The 26,792-nt window shown below is 28.2% G+C and overlaps 1 protein-coding gene across 10 annotated transcripts; it reads right to left on the reverse strand.

Annotated features, from left to right (window-relative positions):
- Positions 1–122: 122 nt before the first annotated feature.
- On the reverse strand, positions 123–26,005 carry LOC122508160 (GATOR complex protein Iml1). 10 transcript variants are annotated; one of them, XM_043621302.1, is made up of 25 exons: positions 25,635–26,001; positions 24,906–25,334; positions 24,300–24,425; positions 23,761–24,232; positions 23,491–23,687; positions 23,124–23,404; positions 22,788–23,017; positions 22,468–22,686; positions 21,978–22,145; positions 21,769–21,915; positions 20,860–20,868; positions 19,572–19,789; positions 19,177–19,382; positions 18,894–19,068; positions 16,030–16,230; positions 15,256–15,369; positions 14,332–14,405; positions 12,499–12,606; positions 7,730–7,940; positions 7,488–7,596; positions 7,111–7,350; positions 6,860–7,029; positions 1,815–1,983; positions 1,232–1,548; positions 123–847 (listed from the first exon to the last, which is right to left on the reverse strand). In XM_043621302.1, the coding sequence occupies exons 2-25, from the start codon at positions 25,254–25,256 to the stop codon at positions 647–649; spliced, it is 4,713 nt and encodes a 1,570-aa protein (XP_043477237.1). In that variant the 5' UTR covers positions 25,257–25,334; positions 25,635–26,001; the 3' UTR covers positions 123–646. The 10 variants fall into 10 exon arrangements, 9 of the variants coding, with proteins under 9 accessions (XP_043477237.1, XP_043477241.1, XP_043477236.1 ...); XM_043621306.1 differs by having other exon boundaries at positions 7,111–7,344; positions 15,256–15,354; positions 22,788–23,044; XM_043621301.1 differs by having other exon boundaries at positions 15,256–15,354; positions 22,788–23,044.
- Positions 26,006–26,792: the final 787 nt, after the last annotated feature.

Raw genomic sequence — 26,792 nt, forward strand, 5'->3', positions numbered from 1 at the left:
GTATTATGATGAAAATATAATTTATAGGACAGTAATTGTACTAATAATTATGGGTTTTTATAATAAAATTTTGATAAAAAAAATTTTGAAATAATTATGGAAAATTTTAAATAGAAAATTGGTTTAAAAAGTATATATTTATCCATTTTACACTAAAAGTATAAATGTACAATAGATTTTTTTTTTTTCAATTTCTTACAAACAAATTCATAGTATAATTTCGAAATTATATTCCTGCTAACAATATACAATCAATTTTAAATTTAATATTCTTTTAAAATACTTTTTAAAGTAATTTTTAATAAAAGAAGAAAGAAACCTGCTAATTTTCCTGCAATGATTATAATTACATAACAATAATGATAATTTATTATGAAAATATAATTATTCAATTATATTTTAATGATATCGAATAATTTTTAAACGTGAATTATTATTAATTAGCAAAACAAATCTTTAAAATTGAAATCTATAATTTTATTTGGTATTTCGAAAATCACTTGTATTAGAAAGACTAGAGTGCTATTTTAGTTTGAAGAAATAATATATAATAATTTAATCTAAAATCACAAAACATATAAAAATAAAATTTACAAAAATTCATGAATTCGAACTTAACTTAAAGAGAAGAAAAAGGAACAAAAATTTATTCTTTTATCTTGATGCAGGATTTTTCCTTTAATTCCCAACAGGCTTCCCAAAATATTTCTAATCTATTATCACTATTTGAGCAAAATTGCCTGAAATCCTGAATAATTCTCTTTTGGAATAATTCATCCCCAGACGATGTTGATAATGATTTCCATTTTCGACTTACCATGTGATTCCACGACCAGAGAAAGCCTAACTGTTGATTAATTATCGTTAATTATTATTATAATAAAATTTCATAAATAATCAACTTCTTCGCAAGAATCCAAGGGGCCGTTCAAAAAATACGTAACGCTATTTTTCGGAAATTTGGACCCACCCCCCCCTCCCCCATGTAACGCAATGTTGTATACATTAGCGCCATTTTTTCTGCTGACCGTAACAAATAGCTTGACCCCCCCTCCCCCTAAAGCGTTACGTATTTTTTGAACGGCCCCCAATTATTTTCAGTACAATTTTTATAAAATTTCTTGATAGGATTCAATTATTTTTTTAAAAAATGTATTGTTTTCAATATTAAACAATAGGGAATATTTTGTATTTCGTATGTGATAAGTTTTAGTAAAGAGAAAGAACTTACTCGTCTATCAGGACTGTAATCGTCATTACTTTTTCCACTGACGTGCCTCGTGATATAAGCCTCGTGTGGACTTGGCTGATCCGAATGCACTGGATAACGTTTCTGAGCCACGTTTCGTCTCACAACATTGGTGCCAGTTCGTGTTCGCGGTCTCACGCCAGTTGTCGATGGAATCAAAATAAAAGCATTGCCAGTTACATGAACATATTGCCGATCATTTTCATTGCATTCTGTAATGCACGGAATGAATCCAAATCTTTGTAAAATAGCCTCTTGAAATAGAAACAATCTCTGCGTGTATGTGTCCTCTCGAAATTCTGCAATTACGTTCAATTTCATTATAAAATAATTTTTTTCTTATGTAGTCAATATTTTTTTCAATATTCAATTCAAAAAGAATTGTAGTCAATTTTTTTCTCATTTTTTGATGCATATTCAATTCTTTTTTAATTCAATTCATAACTTCTTTTTCAATCGAATTCAAAGAGAATTGAATATTCATCAGAAATTGAAAAAATATTGACTACAAATAAATGATAACGATTTTAAAAAGTAAAATAAAGTAATTAAAATAATAACTTGCCTTCAAAAAGATAGCGTCGTTTATTCATTAAACATTCTGTACTTAGAGGTATGAAAATAGGCCCTCTTAAAGGATCGCTTTTTAGAGTAAAAGGTAAAGCCAGTAAATCGCTAGGAATCGGTACCATGTGTAGACCACACATTAGTGCCTTGCGTTGCCACAGAAATATCTGAAATTCATAAAAAGAAATTATAACCATTATATGAATATAATCAATTAATTAAAAATAATTAATAATTATATTCAATAAATGAGGAATAGAACAGAAATTTTGTACACTTAAAAATTAAATTACAACTTTACACCAAAGAGATTAAAACGATGTTTTTTCAATCTCGCACAGTGTGAATGCTAGGCATTACATTGATGGTTTCAAAGTTTTTATTCAAAAATGAATTTAATTTTTGTAATTTATTTGTAGTTTTGAAAAAATAAAATTTTTAATAAAGTTGCCGAATTGAATAGAAATTGCATTAAATTGAATTTTACCTTTCAAAATTGTATTTAAATGAGAAAATGATTGAAAAAAATTAATATTATAGTTGTCAGAGTTGAATGTTAGAAATATAGGATTGAAAAAGATTTTGAATAATTATTGACATTTTTTATAATCAAATTCTAAATAATATATTTTTTAAGAACAAATGAAGCGGGTGCATGCTTTCTTCCCCAAAACCCAAAACATTCTCAAGATCTTTAATTTGAAACAAAATTTAAGTTTCACGAGAATCTTCCAAAATTTTGAAACATAATTTAATTTATCCAAAGAATTAATTACTTTTAAAAATAATTAAAATTCTGCAATCATTAGTAACTTCTGAAAAATTCTCTAAATCATAGGTATCGTACAATTTACGGTTTTTTCAAAAAAACTGACTTTTACAGACTTTAAATAAATTGATGGAGGTTTTTAAAAGAGAACTTTGCATTTCTTTTAAAATTTCAATTGCTGCATATTTGTTTTTATATTGTGTTGTCTCATTTATTATTTTATCGTCAGAATATAGTAGTTTTCTCACTTGGGCATATTTATCCTTTAGCTCTAATAATAAAACTTGGAAATCCATTTTTTTCTCTTTAATCGAAAATTGTATAAGTAATTTACAATCTATAAAACAAATTGAATTATTATTGCAAAATATATTTTATATTTATATTGAAATAAATATTGGTTTACTTCGAAATAGGAATTATCGTAAAAAATATTGCGTTCAAGTCGCAATTTTATTACCTAACTTACCGAGAAATAAATTCGATATAATGTAAACAGATATTATACTCTCTTGCTCTAATAGTTATAATTATTATTTTCTATTACTTCTATTATTTATTTATTATTTCATTAAAAATGTCACATTTAAATATCTGGTTTGTTTTGATTAACGTTATCACGGCTGAGAAACTAGTCTCTTAAGTTCAGGGTTGAGAACATAATGCGTAGAACTTTTGTAGTTTCCAAAAAAAAGATGTGATGGGGGTATTAAGGTGCATTCTCCAACGCAGCAATATTTCACAATTCAGAGTTTTCTCTGTAAAAACCTTAAGCTGACACAACACTCTCATGCTTAGCAACACTTTGACGCGCCAAGAGATAGAGAGAGAGAGAGAAAGCTATTGCTAAAGGCCAACGCAGAATAGATCTGTAACCGGAACCGCAATCGTAAGCGTAACCGTAAGAATGAGTTAAAGAAGGATAGGTATATTGTTTATCCTTCTCTAACTCATTCTTACGCTTACGGTTACGATTGCGGTTCCGGTTACAGATCTATTCTGCGTTGGCAACGTAATTTGGGACTGATGAACATCATATCATCATCATCATCATTCAAGATCAGCACCAATGACAGCAGTACACCGATGGATATTGATAATGAAGAAGAAGAGGAAGAAGACAAAACATCTGTCAAGGAAACAAAATCTAGTCCTACGCCGAAAAAAATGTACAAGCTGAATTTAAAAGAAGAGAAACTAGTTGAAGATGTTTTCAGCCAACAATCAACATCAAAGGAGCAGAAATTAGGAAGAAAAGCTCCTCTTAAGAAGAAAAAATCATTATCTCCGATACCCAGCACGAGTCGTCAAGCTGATGAAAACGACTTTTTGCAAAGTCTCCATTTACAGGAAGAAAAAAATTCGACATTCAAAATCCCCGAGCCATTAGCGACACCATCTAAAAGTAGCAGAAATGATTCTGAAAAATTGAAGAAAACAAAGAAATCTACATCCAGGAAAGAACAACAACAACAACAACAACAACAATCGAAATTTACAATAAAGACTGTATTTGAATATTTCTGCCTGAATGAACAACTTCGTACAATTATCAATGATCAAGTACAAATGTTATCACGTATGTTCATCTTGATATCTGTATTTGTTAATTTTGCCCTTAGACATCCTACAAATACTTTTTTTCTTGACGAATGGTCTAAGAATGGGCCCGATTACTTAACAATTACATATCTATTCAAAGAGAAGGAACGTATTACTTCAACACAGAATGCATTTCTCAAAAAGTTGCGTGAAGAATTTGTTCCTGAATTTTCAGAATATATGGGGCGACCATTGGAAAAATTCAATTGCACTAACTTATCTTCTCAAATACAACAAATGGCTGCACAAATGAATACCAATTTCACTACAAATCTCACTACGCACTGTAGAAATCGACTTGCCAAATTTTTTAAAAATGAACTGTTTAAAAAATCGCCGAGCTACAAGGAGAGAAAATCCAGATAGTCATTGACGAAAAATCCATTGAAGAGAGGGACATGAAGCGAAAAGAAGAAAAAAGGAAACGTGCAAGAAGAAACAAATTAGATGGGACAGAAAGAAGAGGAGAAAGAAAAATTCTGGAAGACAGAAGAGAGTTGAAAAACACAATAAATGTAGAAATTTGTATCCAAATAATAAAAAAATGAGGGACAAATTAATAAACATTAAATCGAAAACGGAACAAAAATCACATAATGTTGAACAGAGAAAAATTGTCTACGACGCAAGGAAAACTATTGGAAGGAATCGAGGCAAGAAGAAATTTTCCAAGAAGCCGAGCATCAAACCACCAAAGACAACACCCAAAAACAAACCGTGCAGGAATCTGCAGAAGGAAATAACACCTGAAAATGAAACAAGCGATGAAACATCTGCAACAATCGAAAAAGACAAAGCGGAGGAGGAAGAGGAAGAAGAAAAAGAAGGTTACACAATTAAAACCTTAATTGACAATCTTCTTTTAAATAAATGCGAAAATAAAACATTAAATCAAATGAATTTGGAGAAATTTGATTTTGGAGACATGACAAGTAAGGATGAGTGTCACAAATTTCTCCCTTTTTATCTTCGCTTACAAAAATACTTTGTCGATGAAAAAATAAGAGGCTTCATGCTTGTGCCTATTATGAAACCTGGTGTAAAGTACATCTGCTACACAAATACTGCACTGAGTGAATTGGAAAATGTATTCAAGAGGAAGCAAAATAAAACTGAAGTAAAAACAACACCAACCAAGAAAATGACGAAATCCGAAATTTCGAAACAAGAGGCAGATCACAAGAAACTCATCTCACCGGTAAAGGAAAAGAAGGAGAAATTGTCTAGTGATAAGAAAATTTTGACGAGAGATATAAAGTTAAAAAAAGGAAAAAAAATCCCCAGAATAAAAAAAGATTGGCCGAATTGGAATTAAAATTAAAAGTTTTAAATGAAGATTTGTCCATCATCAACAAAGAATTAAAAAACATTACAGAAATTCACAAAAAAGTCGTGACTGAGAGGAATCAAGATAAATATCTTGAAATTGAACGAAGGTGGGAAAGACTTTTCAATATCTCGAAATTACGCGTTAATAAAAAGAAGTATAAATTTTCAGGGACAATTATGACCGACGGGATTGCCGTTTCAGTAATTTATAATGTTATAAAACCAAAGAAAATAATTGATTTCTTGCCTACCGAACAAGGAGATGTGCGCGATAAAACTAAATATAAAATTTTAAAAGGACTAGACCCAGGATTAAAGCTTGCTTTCGGTGGCGTTGAAAGGGAAATGCAGCAAGACTTTGATATTAATTCCAAAGACAAACCGATTAAAATTCCCACGGCAACATTTCGTTTCCAAACTCAGGAATATAAACGGCGATCGATTTTATATAAAGTAGGAAATGATCCGAAAACGTATTACGAAAATTTATTAGAGACTCCCGAATTTAAAGATAAAGTAAATCATCGCGATCCATCACTTATTATTCCGTGTACTAAATTTTTATTAAGAACCTTCTACGATCAACAACCGAATATGGAGAAGAAGAAAATAGCTCGCCTCAAGTGGGACAAATACATGCTTGTCCAACGAGAAACTGATTATCTTGCCGATTATCTGGTAGGGAATAGAAAAGAAAAACAACTCATAGCGATAGGCAGTCCAAAAATTTCACCGTGGATGCGTGGTCATGTACGCATGCCATTAAGAAAAGTGGTACGAAGATTAGCCGAAAAGCAAGATAAATATAAAAATTTACGTCTTGTTTTTATCGACGAATTCAACACCACTAAAATGTGCAGTACATGTAATCAGAAGATGAAAATTCTAAGAAATAGAACTGCCTATTGCTCCAGTTGCAGGACAGCATGGAATAGAGATGTGAACGCTGGAAGAATCATTTTAAATTTAGCTCTAGTTCGACTCGGTATAATTAAAAAAGAACAGCTTCCCGACTCGACCAAATTCCGCGCGATCGCGAAAATAGAGTAATTAATCTTCCGCGTTTGCTTAAAAAATGGGGTAGATCTATCTACTATACAATAATTGGTTTTCTCCACTTGATGGAAAACCATGCCTTTGCACAAAGGCGTACACCACCAGATGAGCTATAACTTTACAAATGACATTCTTTTTATTTTAATTTTTAAATATTCATTTTGTTTAATGTTTCCGAAAATGAATCGCTATCTATTGATTTAAAGTTTACAATCAATCATTCAAACTTTTGGTGCGAAATTCAATCTTTTTAGTGTAAAGTTATAGTCTTATTTTTAACGGTGTACCAAATCCGCGACAATACTTCCAGAAGACGCGACCCACTGAACAACCAATTCATAGGAATGATCGGCTTTAAAAACAGATTGATATCTTAAATGGCCCCATTCAATTCTATCACTTTTAGTGATATTATTTAGAATATCAGTGTCTAAATGAGTATGTTTATACATAGGAACTGCAACAGAAAATAGAAAATTATTTTTTTTTCATCCCAACTTAATTTGGAAACTTAAAAAATAGTAAAAAATCCAAATACCTCTTCCGTCTCGTTCGTTTGTCGTGTCGGAAATTTCTATATCGTCTCGCAGAAAAATTGGAACATTAGATTCGTCTACAGTATCACAGCTTGGAATAGCTATCGGTGATGAGACATTTGAGTGCATTATAGGTACTGTACGTTCGCACCATCCTTTCGGCGGTCTAGTTTCAATCTCCACCCATTCGTTTTCGAAACTTTGTAAATCCCCAAGTGGCAAAGAATTGTCTGTTCCTGTAACTTAACAAAAAACAATTAGAACATTTTTCTTCTCTTTGATTATTAAAATTATTAATTTCGAAAAGAAATTTTTTCTTTTCTCTTCGATTATTAATTATTTTTTTTCTTAATTTTTAAAGGAAATAAATTCTTCCTACCTTTTTGATTCTCCTTCTCCTGTACAACGCGATATAAATAAAAGCCCAAAATAAATGACTTTGTAAAATCTCCGGAGGCGTGACATATGAGCTTCTCATTTATCATATTCTGCAAAATAATTTATTTAATTAATTTACATTAATTTACATTCAATTAATTTTTCAACTGAATAAATTGGATTTAAAATTGTTTTTTTCCTTTTTAGAAGTTATTTTCTTTTCTTTTTTGTAAATTAACACACCTGCATAATGTTTATTGCACATTCAACTGTTACTCCTCCATCGATATGATTATTTAACCATTGTACTGCGTCTGCACTCACAAAAGTTTGACTCGGCAGGGGATCCTTGTGTTGAGTGAGGAAGCCAACACCAGTTACGGGATGTTTCAGTGCTTCTAAAATCTCCGAATTCGAAGCATTGCTTTTCAATTTCGCCACCTCAGCATTATTGCTACGAAAAAACAAAAATATTACAACCCGTGTGGAAAATGAAAATTGGTCCTAGCCAGGTCCTACCTATTTTGCCCTGTTAATAGCTTGGTCCTAGGTTGGCAGTGTAGGTTGGACCAACAATGGGTGGTGATGCGATTCTAGTCTGGTCCTAACTTGGGAGCCTAGTTAGGACCAGTTTATGGGTCCATTTTAGGACCTAGAAAGGACCATCTCAGACAGTATTTTCTATTTCATTATAATTTTAATTAGTTAATAATATTTGTTAAAGAAATAACCTAAATTATTAATAATAAGTATTAGTTTTAATTAATTATAATTTTTTTCAATTAAGTGATGACCAAAAGCGAATTCATAAATAATGTTAGTATATGTAGAGATTAATATATATTCCTCTAATATATACATTAAAAATTATAAAAAAATTAGAAATTTGTTAATTAAATTATTTTACAGTATATATAATCATTAAATTGCATACTTATACGAATACAATGCAGAAAAATCGGAATAAACGCAAACCTAAGAAGTAAATAAAATCTAACGCACGCGGGAATCGAACCTACGACCTACGGACTACGAGACTAACGCCCTAACCACTATGCTAATGAAACTAGTTGAGATGAAAATTTTTATTGTCAGTGACTTGTGGACTTGCTTTTGATGATTCAATATAGTAATTATTGACACTAATACACAATAATAAATAAAAAAAATAGTTTAACAACAACAATAATAATAAAATAATATCCAAATATAAAAATTCAAAAATTAATATTTTTATATTATATCAAGAAAAAAAATATCTATACATTTTCGTTAAAAACAGGTTTTTCATTGTTCTCAATCATTTTTAACATTAATTTCTTGGTCTAAAAAAAATATTCGTCTTTTGGACTTGGAAATTTTTCCTAATTAATTAAGCGGGTGATCCAATTTTTAAAAAAATGTCAAAAAAATTTATGTTAAAAACACGTTTTTCATTATTCTAAATCATTTTAAGCATTAATTTTTTGTTGCAAAAATTTTTTTAGACTTGGACTTAGAAATTTTTGCTAATGAAACTAGGAAGCTCAGGTAGGTCCTGGGTTGGACCTGGGTGGGTCAGCCCACATTCGAATTGCAATATCTCTTAGTGTTTAGCACCAACTTAAACGAAACTTAAAATCAGCGAACGAAATTAGAAATATATTTTACTAATGATAATTATATTGCAGTCTGTATCTGTTTAAATAAATAAATAAATTTTGCTATTATATTAACTTTTGTAACAAATTACTTAAAAATTTGCAGTTTTTATCTAACTTCGCGATTATTACACTTGAGTAGTGAAATATGAAGATAATTTATAATTTTAACAATTCAGCATTTGTTTAAACAAAAAATTGTTGTTATTTATTAATTCTTAAGACAATAAAGCATCTAGACACTTGTAGTCTTTTAAAATTTTGCAATTAACTAATCTGAGTATTTACTTGTTGCAAAATTAGAAAAAACTGCTAGTTTCTAGGTTGATTGTGTAAAAAGTTAGTAAATAACAATTATTTGTTTAAACAATTGCTGAATTAATAAATTAATAAATTAACTTTATTTCATAGTATTTGTATAATTTTCTGATTTATGTCAAACAATAAATTGTTTAAACAAATATGATTATCAATTAATTTTATAAATATTAATTGAGAATATTTATCAATTTTTACATGTTTTTCATGTATCAATTTTGACACTTTATTTTCCTAAAAATTTTTCTAAGTCATAACTGGATCTCCTAGCTAGTACCAAGTTAGGACCAGCCTAGGATATATAAAAAGGGGTTGCCAAGTTAGGTCCAAGCTAGGGCCAATAATCATTTTAGGCATAGCATGGTGATTTCTACACGGGAATAACAAAAATATTAAATAAAATAAATACAATCCTTCCTCTATGAGGAAGCAATAATTATTAAATACAACATTTTTTATAACAAAAATAATATTACGATAAAAAAAATAGTAACCAGTAAATAAAATACAAAATTATTAAATAAAAAAAATAAAGAAATTTAAAAAAATAATTATTTTACAAATTAAAAAAATAGTAAATAAAATAGAATCCTTCTTTTGTGAAGAAGCAATAAAAATAATACACTGTGCGACACATTTTTCTTTCCCGGTTGGCTCTAGTGCTAAATGATAGTACAAATAAACAGTAATTTAACCCTCCTAGGGTTTTTGAAATGTAGCTCAAATTTATTTTTTATAAACCTTTAAGGGGCACAACTAGTGTGAGTGATTGAAAAAAACGTCGATTTTTAGGAATTTTTTTCAGGGAAATTATTGCATCTAATTTTTTTTAAAGTTTTGTACATGTATATTTGTATAAATAGTGAACATTTTGTAATTTTTTCAAAGAAAAATATCTATTTTTTAAAGAGTTATTCGCTATATCCAAAAAAAAAAAACAGTTTTCCCACTGCTGCAGTTATTACGGCCTTCTGAGTGACTGAAATAAAAATAACCAAAAAGATTATTAAACTAGAAGATATTTGCCGTACAATGAGGCTCCAGTTTTTTGATTGGATGAAAAATAAAATTTTGGGATGCCAAAAACCATCGGATTTTTTTGGCGAAATTTAAAAGCTTTTTCAAAACTCCGCCATTTTGTTGCAATTCAATATTTTTTGACATCCGAGGGTCATTGTACGGCAAATATCATCTAGTTTAATAATCTTTTTGGTTTTTTTGATTTAGGTCACTGAGAAGGCCGCAATCACTGCATGGGAGAACTTTTTTTTCGGATACTCAGGAGATAGCGAATAACTTTTTTAAAAAAAGATATTTTTCTTTAAAAAAACTACAAAATGTTCACTATTTATACAAATATACATGTACAAAACTTTAAAAAAAATTAGAAGCAATAATTTCCATGAAAAAAATTCCTAAAAATCACCGTTTTTTTCAGTCACTCACACTAGTTGTGCCCCTTAAACTTCTGCTCATTTTTGTGAAATTTTCAAAAATTTTTAATCTTTTGCTATATTTAAATAGAAATATGAATTAAGTAATGAGTAAAATATAAGTATTAAATAAATTCTAATTAAAAAGGTGTAATTATAGTAGGGGAGAGGTACGCACGTTGAGACGGGTTCTGTTTTTCAGTTATAATTTTTAAAAAACAAAATTTAGCGAAAAATTCGAAATGCTTTCTTAAAAGTATTGTCCAGGGCTACAACATTGCCAAAGAAAGTTATTTTTTTTTGGACAAAATTGAAAAAGTTATAGCTGATTTTTTAAACATGTTATTTTTTACCAAAAAAAAAGTGGTGCGCACGTTGAGACACCCATAGTAATTTATTTTAAATTGAAACAAAATGAATAATTACGTCAGATTCTAATTGTTTGTTGTTTATTTACTTATTTTGATGGTCTTAGCTCAAAGAAAAAAAATTAAAACATTAAAAATTAACTTAAAAAAAATAATCAAAAAATAAAATTTTATTTTGCACAAAAATAATTAATCGAAATTTTTATATTCGCAATTTTTATAGGTGAAGAACAAGTAAAACGCTTAAAAATTGTGGATTCAAAATCAATTTTAATGACAGTACTATTTTCACACCGTGAGAGTTTTAACCTGCGTACCACAGTGTGTCTCAACGTGCAGACCTTGCCGTTATTTTTTTAAAGCTTTGAAATTATTTGTAGATGTTAACGTATGTCAAAATTTTTGTCGGAACTTTAAAGTAGAACCAAAATTGATATGTAAATGTTATCCGCAATTTTTTCTGCCACTAAAAAATACAGTATAAATACACTAAACAGAAATTCTGAAAAACACTTTTTTTAACTAAAAAATTGGTTCGCTCTAGTTCTACCGAAAAAAACAGAAGTTATTGCGCTTTCATTGAATAAAAAGTTTGGTATTAATGATACGACAAAATGCCAATAAAATTTTTGGTATTATCAGTTACACAGGTTATAATATCTTAGTGTCTCAACGTGCGGACCGTCTCAACGTGCGTACCTCTCCCCTACTTAATTGAAAAAGTGATTATAAAAGCTAATTTATCGAATTTTTCTGTATTTTTTTTAACAATTTTGTTATAACCATAATGTAAACAAATAATCATATTTAAATTGTTTAACAATTTTTCCAAGGAAAAAATATTCAAAACAATTTTTTTAAACAATCTATTTTTAAAATTATATATCACAAAAGGTGCAAGATTTTTTAAAAATATCATAAATTGTAACATGAACTTTCAAATTTCATAAAAATATGAAATGAACTAAGTTTGCAAAATCCTTTTGGGGGTTTTTTTTTGCATACATCTACTTCAATTTAACCCTACACTTATTTGGGAAAGAAACAATAAACCGAAAATTGTTGCACAGTGATAATTATTACTTAAATAAAAAATTGTCTGTAACAAAAATAATAAAAGAAATATAGAAAATTAATAATACAATTTTAAAAAAATAATAAATAAAATAAATAACTATTAAATAAAATATTTGTTGATAACAAAAATAATATTACAATAAAAAAAGCAAATAAAATTAATTGTTTAGTGAAACCTTTCATCATTAGTGTCCAAGTGATCCTGTTGTTGCTCCAAAGAAAGCGGCAAAACTGCTTCACTTGCTGGAGAAATTCTACCTCGATCCAACACTTTTGATCCTGATCTGTTAAATAAAAAAAAATATTTCCATATTAATCAAAAATTTAATACAAATTATACCTAAAATAAATTACTAATCTTTCATTTTAATAGAAAAAAATAAAAAATAAATATTTTTTGTATTTTAAACGAAATTTTCAACTATTTTAGCTAAAATTAAAAAAATTTAAATTCGTAGGTATTTAGAAAATTTTTTTAAATTGATTTTTAAATAAAATTTAAAAATTCAGTCCTTTCTTTATTAATTTTCGTAAATACTTCTTTTTCTTGTGAAAAAGAAAATAAATGAATTGTAGAAAATAATTACAATGCATAACAAATTGAAATAAAGTAGAAAAAAGTAAAATTTGCAGAGCATAAGAAAGAGTATAGAAAATAAGAAAAATATTCAAAATACTTTCTCATGATAATGAGAATACATAATTATGTGAAAGAGAAGAAATATTAAGAAAAAAACAAGTATTTAATTATATTTATGTATTTTATATATTAGAATTTTTTAATTTTCTTTATTAAATAATTTTCAATAATAAAATAATTTATAATTAAAAGTTTATTTAATTTAATGGAAATTATGAAATTTAATGAAAACTAATTTAATGTGAACAATTTTATTAGAGAACTAATGAAGACTAACGTTACTGACAAAATAAGTACATAGTGACAACAGAGAATATATTTGTAAATTTTATCTCAAAAAAAAATTAAAAGAAAAATTGATTCATGAAAAGAAGAATGTAAATTTCGAGAATAATTTTTTTAATATTAAAAATTTCTCAAAATGCATAAAATAATGAAAAACAAAACCAACCTGTTTGGTATGTGGCGAGGAGTGTCGAGGGTCGTTCGGGCAATCAAAGTTGAACTCGTTAAGTGCTTCTCCTGTACAGAGAGAACCCTCACTCACTCACTCACTCACAACCAAAAGAAACCAAATTTTTTTTACAGAAAAAAATGGACAAAAAAAAATTATATCAACTACGATCAAAGCACTAAATAAAGATGAGTAAGACTAACTATAAAATGTAAGGAAACATTAATTGGAATTACAATTAAATATAATTAAATATAATTAAACATAATTAAATGTATCAAAAAATGTATTAAATAATTGTAGTAAATCTATTAGGAAAAATGTATTAAATATGTAAATAAAACAAAAAAAATTGAAATTGAAATGAAAAGGAAAGTAAATTTCAAATTATTGAGGAAAATGGAACTAGCACCTGAGTTAATTTGTAGCTTTCTAAAAATGCAATAATTAATTGAAAAGCAAATTCCAAGTCCCCAGAATAATTAATATACAGAATTAAGACTAAATTAGAATTAAAACCATGTAGTGTCAAAAGTTTTCGAAAATCTGAAAAATTAAAACAACAATTACTCAAAAACTTTATCACTACATTTTTTTCTTTACTAAAAATTACCAAAACACACGCAAAGCGACAATTTTTTTTTGCAAATAATTCTCCACACTCTGCATAATATTAAAAATCTGTAACTACTTAAAGCTAAATTTGAAAAGAAATTTCAAATTTCCTTGAAGCTTGGAAGTTTTACTGAAAGGATAAAGATTTAAATAAATGTTTGAAATTAATAAAAAAACCATCAACCATTATAATTATGGAATGTTGAAATATGGTTCGAAAAGAAGAACACCTTGTCTAAACTGAAAACAAGCGAGAAAGCCTTTTTTTTCGAAATTAGTTAAAATTGTGAAAAATCGAACCTTGGTCTTGGTTTTTCAGGAAGTCGATTGCTCCCAAGTCTCTCTCTGAATGGAGAATTGCCAACAAGGCTTGTCTGTAAAGTATCGAGATTAAAATAATTTCATTAATTTTCCCAAATTTTTTTTAATTTTGCAAACAAATGAAAAAAGCTATGATTTTGAAAAATTATCTTTTTTACATTTTTCTAATAGAAATTATTAATTATTATTCATAAGCAGGAAAAATTAGTTCTTTTTTTTTAAAAAAGTCCAAAATTATAGAAGCAAATTAAATTTTTACAGCTGTTTAATGTATAATAGTAGCGACATTAATATAAATAATTATAATTAAATAATAAAAATGGTCATAATTGATAAAAATATAATAAATACAATAATAAGAAACTAATAGTAAAAAATAATAATTGATAAACAGATTATAAAAATAATAATAAGAAAATAATAACATGGCTCGAATTAGTAAAAGTCCGTATTTTTAAATACTTTCACTGGTTCCAGCCCTGTAATAAGAAAAAAAAATAATAAATAAAATAATAAAAATAATAATAATAATATTAATAATAAAAAAAAAATGTTTATTGAATTAATTAAATATTTTTCGCTAAAAGGGAATATCTCTAAAAAAAGTGAAATTGTGTGTAAAATTATAAATAGAAGTTAATGTTAATAAAAGTGTTAATTCTACGCAAATATAAGTAACATGCTTGTTAAAGGGAGAGGGGGAAATAAAAATTGAAAGAACGAAAGTATTCTAAAGTACCGTGCGTCACTTTACGTCCCAAAATGCTCAATATTGATTTTTTCGAATAGGCGGAATGAGAGGAAATCTTTTTAAATATTTCTTTTCGTAAAATTAACAAGGAGAGTAATTTGTTTCTTTTTAAATAGAATTATTCGAGGATTCAGGTAGAGGAGGGGAAATACCTGATGGTTAGTGAGAAAAATCAGGCTCGTGCTGTGCCTTCGCCTTGTCAAATGAGAGGCAGGATCTCTTGGAAAAGCACCACCTAAACTCGTTGTACTCTGAAACACATTTCGCTGTATGCGATCCTTCTTAAATAAAAAGTCAATTTTCTTTTTCATTATTTATCAAATTATCACCAAACGTTTTTTCATTTCACTTTTAAAAAAAGTCCAAAACTACAAATTTTTGTAAAATAAATTTGTTTCCTTTTTTGAATTCGAAAATACCTTTGGTAAAATTATCATTTTTTCATTTGATTCTTTTCGAAAATTGCGATTTTAATTTAATTTTTTACTTTTTTGTTTTAAACTATAAATTGTTTTGAGACGAGAGCGAGCACCTTGGGTACCTTGGAACGTCTGGAATCCAAATATTAATAATTAAAAAAATACTCTATTTGTTAAAATAAATTTGAGTACAGCAGAGCTGAAATAATAAAGGATAAAAAATTATTGATTAATAATTTGTGAATCTAGTAAAATTAGGTAAAAAAAATAAAAGCTGCAAATAAAAAAAACTACTTTTACATAAAATATTAGTTTGGTGCTAGCTTTCAACATGCAGGTTCAAATTCTACCATGTACAATTTATACATAGTGAAATATTTTCCAAAAAAATATTTCACGGAATATTCAAATCTTACTTTCCTTTGATTATTATTAATAAAATGTATCTAATACTAAAAAAATTGTTTAGAATTTATTTTTAAAGGAATAATTCTGATAATTTCTTACCCAGTTTTTATTCGAATTTGGTCGTCGAATTTTATTTAACCATCCCTCGATGAATCGAAGGAAACCATCCATGTAAGCGGTTTGTTCGTTTGGAGAGAGAGGAGTGTAAATATCACAACGTGACGAGCCATCGAGAAGTTTACGTGTCGCTGGATTATTTAACGGTAGAAGAAATATTCGAAATCTCCAATATTTCAGAGCCTGTGAAATTATTTCCAGTTTTAAATATAATTATTTACTTTTGTCAAATTTTAATTTACTTTTATTGAAAAATTTTCAATGGGGTTGCCGCAAAAAATTGTTTTTCCCTGATTTCCAGATAAAATTTTCCCTTTTTTCCTGACTCTACAAAGAATATTCTGATTCACTCTAAAAATTATTAGATAAAAAAATGTTCTATTGACGAATTTTTTTAATTGTGAAATTATTCGAAAAGAATTCAATTATATTCATAAATAATAAATTTCTTCACAGTATTTCAATTATTTAAAAGAAATAAAATAAAAAAAAAAATAAATAAAATAAAATAAATAAATAATATAATAATATAATAATATATATGGGTAGTTCTACAAACGAGGGAATACATTATGTCCAAGGTTGTTTTTTACATTAATTTTGAAAAAAATAAAATTATTTTCAATGGAAACTGTAGTGCTTAATGATTACTATTATGCCACAAAACGTTACCCGGTTTCAAAAAATATTCTTTGCAAAAAATAAGCATTCAAGTGCTAAATTCTCAGTTTCCTGGCATGTTCCAATGTGAAAATGAAAGTTAATAAATTATATAAATATTATTTTTAAGCGATTAAATGAAAATTTACACTTGGATAATAATTTCAAATAGTTGTATGGAGATTTAAAAGTATATCATCCATAGAGTGGTATGAAGACCACTTTATATCGTTTCGTCCCGGTCCCCACTACTTGGACTCATCAGTAAGGCTACGTAGTGGGAGACCTGCCCTAGACGGGGGAAGCAAATTCGGAACTTGTATATATGCTACAAGACTAGCCCGTATTGCACTTGTGAGAGATCTATATGGGAAATTGGCGTAGATGCGAGATCTATTGGCCAATCCCCACATACTCCCCCCCTAGTATCATCGAAGTAGATGATACGATTGGTTAAAGGAATAGGAACGAAGGGAAAGCTTCAGGAAACTCAAGTACTATGTACGAGTGGAAAGAAGACTTTGCGTGCACAATGTGCAGATCAGAAGGTTTTTGGAAAGAGATAGACGGAGCGCGTTGCGAGCGAGAGACAGCGAAGGCATCTGTTTTCTAGTGCTCACCGCTTCGTGGCAAGTGCGAGGAAAGGTACGAAAGGAGCGTTGTGAGCGACCCCGAAAACTCGAGCTCTTCGTTAACACCGTCGCAGAAAATTGCAACACGAAGCGGCCCGTCGGCGGTCACCAATATGGAGATTTAAAAGTATATCATCCATAGAGTGGTATGAAGACCACTTTATATCGTTTCGTCCCGGTCCCCACTACTTGGACTCATCAGTAAGGCTACGTAGTGGGAGACCTGCCCTAGACGGGGGAAGCAAATTCGGAACTTGTATATATGCTACAAGACTAGCCCGTATTGCACTTGTGAGAGATCTATATGGGAAATTGGCGTAGATGCGAGATCTATTGGCCAATCCCCACAGTTGTACTTTACAAAGATTAAAATAATTGTTACATTACTGGATATTTTATTTTCATGATATTATCTTGAATTTTGTCCATCGAATTAATTCTCAGTTTCCTGGCATCATAAAAAACGTTAAAAATATTAAGAATTTTCATTCCGATTAATTCACCATTTTTCACAGTGCTTAGTAAAGGTTAACTAAATATGATATCGCTTGCATTTTACTTAACTTGCAGTTCAATTAACTAAAATTGTGTACTTTGTGACCGAAATGGCCATTTGGTCAGACAAATTCTCAGTTTCCTGGCACGTATTTTTAAAAAAAATATTTTATGTTTTTATACTTTTGTTGTTCTAGGTGTCGTAGAACCTTATTCCCTGTTGACCAGTATGCTTTATTTTTTTATTAAGCATTAATTTAAAATTTTTTAGACGAAAAATGACCAAATTCTCAGTTTCCTGGTTCTCAGTTTCCTGGCACTTTCTGACAGAATTCACATGTGCTTAAGATGTAAAATTTACAATTTTTATTTTTTTGACTGGCCACTTTTAGGTAACTTTGATAATATTTTTAACTTGAATTTAACCTACTTTTTAAAACCTGAACGTAAAAAAAATATTGTGCCAAAATTTTCTTCATTTTCGTCCTTCGTTTGTAGAACTACCCATATAATATAATATATAATATATTATATATAATATAATATTATAATAAATAAATAAAATAAAATAAAATTTGTTGAAAGAATTCAATTATATTCATATATAATAAAATTCTTCACAGGATTTCAATTATTTTTAATACAATTTTAAGTAAATTCTTCGAGAAATGTAATTATTTAAAAAAATTTTATTAAATTTCTTCTAAATAAATCAATTATCAATTATTTTTAATAATTATTGCAATAGTTCCTTGAGAATTTAAATATAAAAATAAATAATTTATTGAATAGATAATTGAATTCAGAATTGAATTTTCATAAAGAACTTTATCAACAATTGAATTTTTGCGAAGATTTTTATTACTTTTGAAAACAATTGAATTTCTGCAATCATTTGTAACTTCTCCAAAATTAAATTTTTTCCACTACTTTAATAAAAATCCCTGACTTTTCCCTAACCTGTGGCAACCCTGCAATTGTATTCAATTGGAAAAATGTAAATTACTTGTTATGAAAGAGAGAAAAAAAAATTTTTATTTTAATTTTTTGAAACATTACCTCAGCTAGAGAAAAATCCGTATCGCCACGAGTACAAATATAATGATCCAAATAATTCCAATTGTAATTTTCTAATTTCTCGGTTGTAAAAGAAACCCAGGACACTTCATAAGTATCATGATGAGGCGCGTGAAAGCGGTAACGATAATGAATATTAAACGGTGGATATGGATGTCTAAAATTAGAAAAAATAGTAGAAAATTAATAAGAAGAAGAATTAAACATAAATTTTGGCGTATACCATTGCAAAAAAATGGTTACAATTATTGAAAAATTAAATTGCCTTGGTCTGTATCTCGTTACGGTTATACAATTGCCACAGAGGGAAATTTTGTGAAATATTCTTCCGATACTTAAAAGATATTCCTCCTTCGGCTCGGATTCAGAAGGTCGACCTCGCATAACTGAACTGATTGGTGGTGCATTATTACTTCCAGGTGTTGTAATTTGATTCTTATTATTCGGTGGCAAGATAATGTGTTGAAATCCCTTAAAGAAAATTTTTTTTAACAAAAATAACAATTTCTTCTTAAATTAATAAATTAAAAGAAAAAAATATACAATTCTTCCCATGAGGAAGCAATATTTATTAATACATAAAACTAAAAATTACAATAAATAAAATTATCAAAAAAGTTGAAGTTTATTTAAGTTTAATAAAATTAATCGAATTCATACTTGTGCTAATCGTTGAGAAACCAATTCCTTGAAGACTTCGGCGGTCGTGAGGGGTTTTTTATAAATCGCCCGCTGCTGTGCAAAATCAGCATTAACATCGTCGGGCAATAAATTATAATCAGAAACAAGATAGTCATTTTGTAGACTTCTTTTATCCGGAAAATAGTCAGTTGTAATTGGTAAACAAGCCGGAATTGTCAGCGACTTCCAATCAACACCTAAATTTAATTTCTACTAATTAATTTCCATTATTTAATAATAATGAAAAAAATAGAAAAAAGTAGAAGAACAGTATTTACAAAATATTAATACATTTCTTTTGTGCTACCATTACATTCACCCTGTCATATTTTGCTGATGTCAAAAAACATTTTTTGTCCTTTTCTTTCAAAGAAGAAACAAAACGTATTTCCTACATCTTTTACCAGACATTAAAATTTTTTAGTAAATTGTGCAATTATTTTTCCTTTTATTGCAATATTATTAATAAATAACATTTATATATACATTTAATTCTAAAATGAGTATTTCAGATTTAAAGCTGCACAGAAAATGTGAAAAAAATGTGCTATACATGAATTTACGAAATGAGAAGTGAATGGATGATATAATTTACATGCGAATTGATAATTGATAATCAAATTAAAATTTATGGTCACAATTTTTTTAAAACTAATTAATTGAATTCAGAAAATATTTTATAAATTAATAAAGTAGTGAAAAAAGTATAATCAAAATACAAGAGTGAATTTAAAGGATATGAAAGAATAATTACTAAAGGTAATCAGAAAAAGTGTCATGCAGAAAAAATTGAGAACTGTTAATAATTTACTATCTACAAGTGAGAGGAATGAAAAGTTTTAATAAAAATATTTTCCGGCGAAAGAACAAACGAATAAAAATTTAAATGAAATAATTGTTAAAAACAGGTGCCATATTTTAATACGATTCTTTAAAAACAATTTTTTTAAACAATTCATAAATTAGTAAAATGGAATTTATGACCAAAAAAATATAAAACGATTTATAAATAAGTAAAATGGAATTCAAAAAACAATTTAAAAATATGTAAAAATGGTGAAATGGGAAAATATAAATTTAGGTATAAAAAAAAAGATAAAAAAAATGAAAAAGAGGATTTGAATTAGAAAAAACATCACGTGAATAGCATGCAATTTAGCTTGTGCTAAAGTAATAAATTGAAAGAGAATTATTGTGTCTTAGGAGATATTGAAGAACGAAGTGAATAAGAGAACCGAAACAGCCCGGAGTAATGTATGACGCTAACCTATGATTGCTGTTTAATGTTGTACATCGTATGCATCACAATGTCCAGCGTTGCATCCCAATTAGACGTACCACAGCATGGAAATAAATTTAAGAGCATTATTTAGTTAAATTTTTTAAAAACAAAAATTAAAATAATATCAATTTTCGTATTCTCGTTTAATTATGGATTGAAAAAGATTATTCTTATCAACAACTTTAGTTAAATTTGAAATCTGTGTAACGTGATGAAATGAGATGATTATGGCTTTTTCTCTTAATTATTAACTATTATCTGCTACTGTACTGTAAATTTTATATTAAAAAATAACTATTTGAAATACTAACTATTTTGAAATATTTTATATTTCACTATTTAAATAATTATTATACCTGAAAAATTTATTTTACTGATAAAAGAAACTACCACGAAAGAAATTCTAATCAGCAACTGTTTATTCTATATATATATATTAATTTTTTGGCAGTCATTATCAAATTCCAATTGTTCTATTGAAATTAATAAGTAAATTAAACTTCAGTGAATTTCATAACTTTTATGATTAACGATTTAGAAGAAGAAGTATTTTTCGAAGCAAATTTTTACTATTTTTCACTTTTCTTCATCCACGAGTTAAATGTAAAACTTAGACAAAAAATTGTAATTGCATAGATTTTTCTAATCGTTAATAAACGTTTTGAACTTCACCGATGTAAAATTTGAAAATATTTTGAATGATTTTTAATTAATTTTTAATTAATTTTTAATTTTTTTAATTATATATTTGGAATTGAAAAATATTTGGTACTGGAAAAAATTGAAACTCAAAATAGAGATTTGAAAAATAATTAAAATAATTGAGTAATTTTTTAATTAAAAACTGATGAGGGGAGAGAAAATTTATTTAATTTTGTGGATAAAATAAAGTACCTGTTGTAAGAGCTGGTGTCCATTCTTGTTCCCCCGTAGCGCCCCACAGAAGAGTCAAACTTTTGCTTGAAGAATGTCCTCCTGTTTGTCCAGCCTTATCGATATTATTCTGTGAAGCAAGATTCTTCTGCAATTTCGATTGCGAATCTAAAAGAAAAATAATTGAATTATAATTTGAATGAAATCTTTCCTTTTACAAATTAACTTACGATCTTGAAATCCAGTTTGAGACGATGATCTGGACATTGAATAATTTTTGGTGCCATTCTGTTCGGGTGAAATACTTAACACTGAAATTGTGTCACCCGGTTTTTCCGAACGTGTTTGAGCCGGAACTGCTTGATAATGATGCTGTTGAATTAGAACGCCAGTTGGACCTAAAAAAATCAGAGTGAAAATTAAAATGTTTATTTTTTAAATAACTTTAATTTCTTTTCTTTGACAGGGCTCGAACCAGTGAAAAGATAATTAATTCTTTCCAAGAAATTTATTTGAAAGTTTTGGAAATAATTGAATTTCTGTGAAGAATTTTATGAAATTTTTGAAAATAATTAAATTTCAATCAAATGACGGATTTTACCGACTTTTTTTTTTTTAAATTGACTTTTACGGACTTGAAGCAAATTTACGGACTTAGTTCGAGCCCTAGTTTGATAAAAGAAAAGGAAAATTTGTTTATAAAAAAAAGTGTCAACGAACCTTTAGGAAAAATATGAGTCCATCGTCTTCGATTACTCGTGAGTTTAATAGTCACGTGAGAGGGATCGAAAGGATTTATGAGAGCTCTGCTGGGTCGGAGAATATTTATCGGTTGAGCAATTGAATTAGTTGGACTGCCAGCACTGCCGACAATTGGCCTAAAAGGCGGTGATATTTCGCTGTCTGTAGCATCGCTTTTCAACGATATTCTCGAAGGAGCTGAATATTTATATAAAATTTACAATTCGAAATTAAGAAGGCGTAAATTTTGTTATTTTTTTACAATTCGAAATTAAATTATAAACGAGGAAAAAAAATACCTTTTTGTAGTCCTTCATTTGAATCAACACTGTTCACTTCTTCATTACGATGAGGAATTGAAATAGCAGCACTTTTACTCGAAAGTAATGTCGGAGACGATAATTCCGGTGGTGGATGATGAATATCAGGATCCGACATTTTTCGCTTTAATTTCAATGCTTGTAAATTGTTCGGTGTCTCCAGGCAAGCAACACTCGTTTTCTTTGTTCTATTCGACACCCTTTGCAGACTGTTGAAATAGAAAATATTTTCATTTCTAAATTATAAAATGAAATGAAAGAAATTATTACCAGAAAAAATGTAAAGAAAGAAAGAAAATTTGGAAATAAAAATACCTAGATGTATGAATTGGAGGCAATTGAAAAACTTGAGCGTCATAGGCATCGTAATCAAAGAGAGTATTATGGAGGCATTCTTTGGAATCTTGATGTAACAATTTTTTGGTCATCAATTTTTCATTTTCGTTCGGTTGTTTCGAAACTTTTGGCGGAAGCTTGATCCGAGGTATAAAAGTCGAATGGGGAATTTTTTTGTTCGTTGAATAGAAACTAAGATTTATCCAATGTGGCATACTGTAGTCGTCAGGAACTTTTATCGAAGTATCCTTATTGTGAAACTAAAAATAAATTAATAATAAAATAAAATAAATTTTCATAAAAAGAAAATTTTCAATCTGATTATTGAGTTTAGGAAAGTACCAACTTTTAGAAGAGGTACGGCATGTAGAGGTTGCTCCCCAACGCAGACCAAATCACTACCAACTCCATTGTCAATGATTCTCTGCTTTGTGACATTCGTTAATTCACGATCAACTTCGAAAACTCCAACTCCTGGTGTTATCACCACAGACAATTGTCCAGTTCTATCGAAACTGCGATCCAGATAATGTTTCTCAAACACTAAAATAAAAGATTCGTAAAATTACCATTTTTAGTCAAAATTAAATACTTGATTCTAGAAAAAATTGTTTACCATTGAGAGACATGTTGAGAACTTCTAAAAAGTTCCCCTGTGCAGCTGTGGAATTTGTCGCCTTCGGTACAGGCACACCTGACTTTTGATGATATTCCAAAACAATTTTCTGATAATCAGTGAATAATTTACGTAATTGTACCAAAACATTACTCCAGTCTTCGTATCTCTCATTTTGTACGGCAACACGATAAAAATCCTCGTAAAATCGACCACGATAATCGTGTTGTAAACATTCTCGCATATGATTTGGAAATTCCTCTAAATTACTTGCATTGTAAAAGGTTCGTGAAAATAAAACAATGGTCACTTCATGATTGCTGCCATTTTTCTTCCATTTTTGAAATAAATCGGCGAGAAAACCATTAACGGCTTTCTCAAAATAAAGATCGCCGTGTATGTCAAAATCCCACATTTCCGAACTCATTTGTATAAAAAGATAGACCATACTTGTCGACGAGCGAAAAACAACCTGGAATTATTTTTTTGTTGCAGTAAATAATCAATTCCACAGGTATAAATAATAATTGATTAATTACCTTTGTATCGTCGGTGATGACACCACATGCCACTCGATCTCCTTGCGACCACATTTCATGAACTTGACATCTTATAGTTCCTCCACAAAATTCGATTTTTTTATTCGTATATACACACGTATTTACCTGCAATTAAATTTTCTTTTTATTCAAACAAAAATTCTTTTTATTCAAACGCAGGATTCGTAGTCGATAATTAATTTTAAGAAAGTAACAAAAAGTATATAAAAAATAATTGAATTCCTAAGAAGAATTTTATTATTTATAAAAATAACTGAATTCTTGCGAATAATTTTATAAAAATCTATTTAAATAATTTATTTTTTCGAAAAATATTAGGAAAATTCTGTTTTAAATAATAGAATTCCTGTGAAATTTTGTTTTAATTATTAATTTCTTTTAGAAATTTTTTTATTAAAATAGTAGATATTAAAAATCATTGAATTGCAACAAATTTGTGAAAATAATTGAATCGTTTTAAAGAATTTTATTAAAATTTTTTGAATTTTTTCCAATTACCTACTTTATCAAATCGTAAAAAAGTAGTAAATAGTAGGTTTTAGTAGAAACAACTAAAAAGTATTTTTTAAGCGATGGAATATTTACCAAACTATTTTTCAACCTCCACATTTCACTGCGACCCATATATTGATCCTTGAATGTAAGTTCAACCGAATCGAGAGCAACATCGTCGGGATTAACAATATTCATATAAACATCGGCAAATGTTCTCAATTGAAACATAGTTGCTACATTATTTTCAACGCTAATTGTTTCTCGACTTTGCAAGTCCTCTTTAAAAGAAGTGACTTGCAACAATAATCGACTAAACTCATCTTCCGGATGATAGATTTCCACAACATCTCCAGTTTTAATACCCGGATAATCCTTTGGATTTATAATTAAATCTTCTCCACTGAAGTTTTTCTGATGAACGATTAATTTGAAAAGTTTCATTTTCAGCCCATTCTTTATTTTTTTCCACCGATTATTAATTTTCTTCTTGATTTATAAAATTTTTACAATCCGGAAAAGCTGAAATTTATAGAATTAAAAACTTGTGATATTTTGTATTATATGTACATACGAAAATAGAATCTAAAACACTAAAGGTCAAGTGCAAGAAGGAGAAAAAAGAGAATGATAAAAAAGAGTAAATAAAGGGGATAAAGAGTAAATAACTTTGGAATAAATCAACAGATATACAGTGATAATGGAAACAATCGAAATACCTGCGAAATACTTATAATTACGAACAACAAAGACCAAATGAATGTGAAAAAAAGGAATTGTTAAATAAAACAAAATATGTTTGGATTGTTTATTAATAATTACCTGAAACAAAGACAGATCAACAAAGAAACCGAACAGACAAGTGCTTGAAAATTTGACATTTAGTCTCGTTTTTTTAAAACTACTCTCAATTTCACCAGTTTTACAATTGCACAATAATAAATAAACGAAATAAGTCTTCTTCTTCTTCTTCTTAATTTCTGGCTTCGATTACTCAGGCCAATTCCAGTAGTATATTATATCATGTAATGTATTATTCTTATTTGAGGTTCCACTTGTGAGTCTTATTAGATGACAGCTGTTTGCAGTGGTGGAGAGGTTTAGGAGTTTGACACTAGGTGGCGTTGCCTTCCTCTCCGTTGTGTAGGGAAAAAAAATTATTTAAAAAATGTCTGTTGGCATACAATGGTAATTAATATCTTGTTATTTTATATATTTTTAGAATATCTTTCTTAGCTTGACTTTTTAATTATTTTGATTTGTATATATTGTTCCAATTGATTTAACTGTATGTGTGTTATACATCAATTTGTGTAATGCTTTTTGAGAGTGCTTTTATTAGGATTGTGGTGGTAGGATAGGTTTGGGGGACTTTTACTAGCATTCCCTATACAATCAGTCACCATGATTTGAAATTTTTTTTTTTTTTTTTTTTTTTTTTTTTTTTTTTTTTTTTCCTCCTATCATTCGTATTTATTATTTATTTATTATATATTTCTCTTTTCCTTTTCCTATTGCCTAAATATTTACATGTGCTAATCCTTTTGCATTTCATGGATATATCTGTGCTTTCGGCCAATATAATTTTTTTTTTTTTTTTTTTTTTTTTTAATTTGTACATTTTGGATAAACTCGATTTTGTAATTGATAATTATTATACTTCCATTGTTCCTCTTAATCCTATTCATAAAAAGAGAATTGAGAAGTGAAATTCCTTCTCTTCTCCTCCAAATTAAAATATCAAAATTAAATTTTTTTTGAGAGGCATATATGTCTCTGTTTTCTACTCAAGTTCCGTTTGAAATATTAAAGAAACTCTGAGGTTGTTGACATTATACAACTAATTCGTTTATCAGAATTAGTAAAAAGAAAAGAAAAAAATAAAAAAACAAAAAACAAAATAAAAACAACAAAAAATAAAGATAATTAGAAAAAATTTGTGCGACTTCTAAATTAGTCTTGCTTATAGCAGACTACCTT

Source organism: Leptopilina heterotoma, unplaced genomic scaffold (genome assembly GCF_015476425.1).
Source record: "Leptopilina heterotoma isolate Lh14 unplaced genomic scaffold, ASM1547642v1 Lhet_53, whole genome shotgun sequence".
NCBI classification, from domain to species: domain Eukaryota; kingdom Metazoa; phylum Arthropoda; class Insecta; order Hymenoptera; family Figitidae; genus Leptopilina; species Leptopilina heterotoma.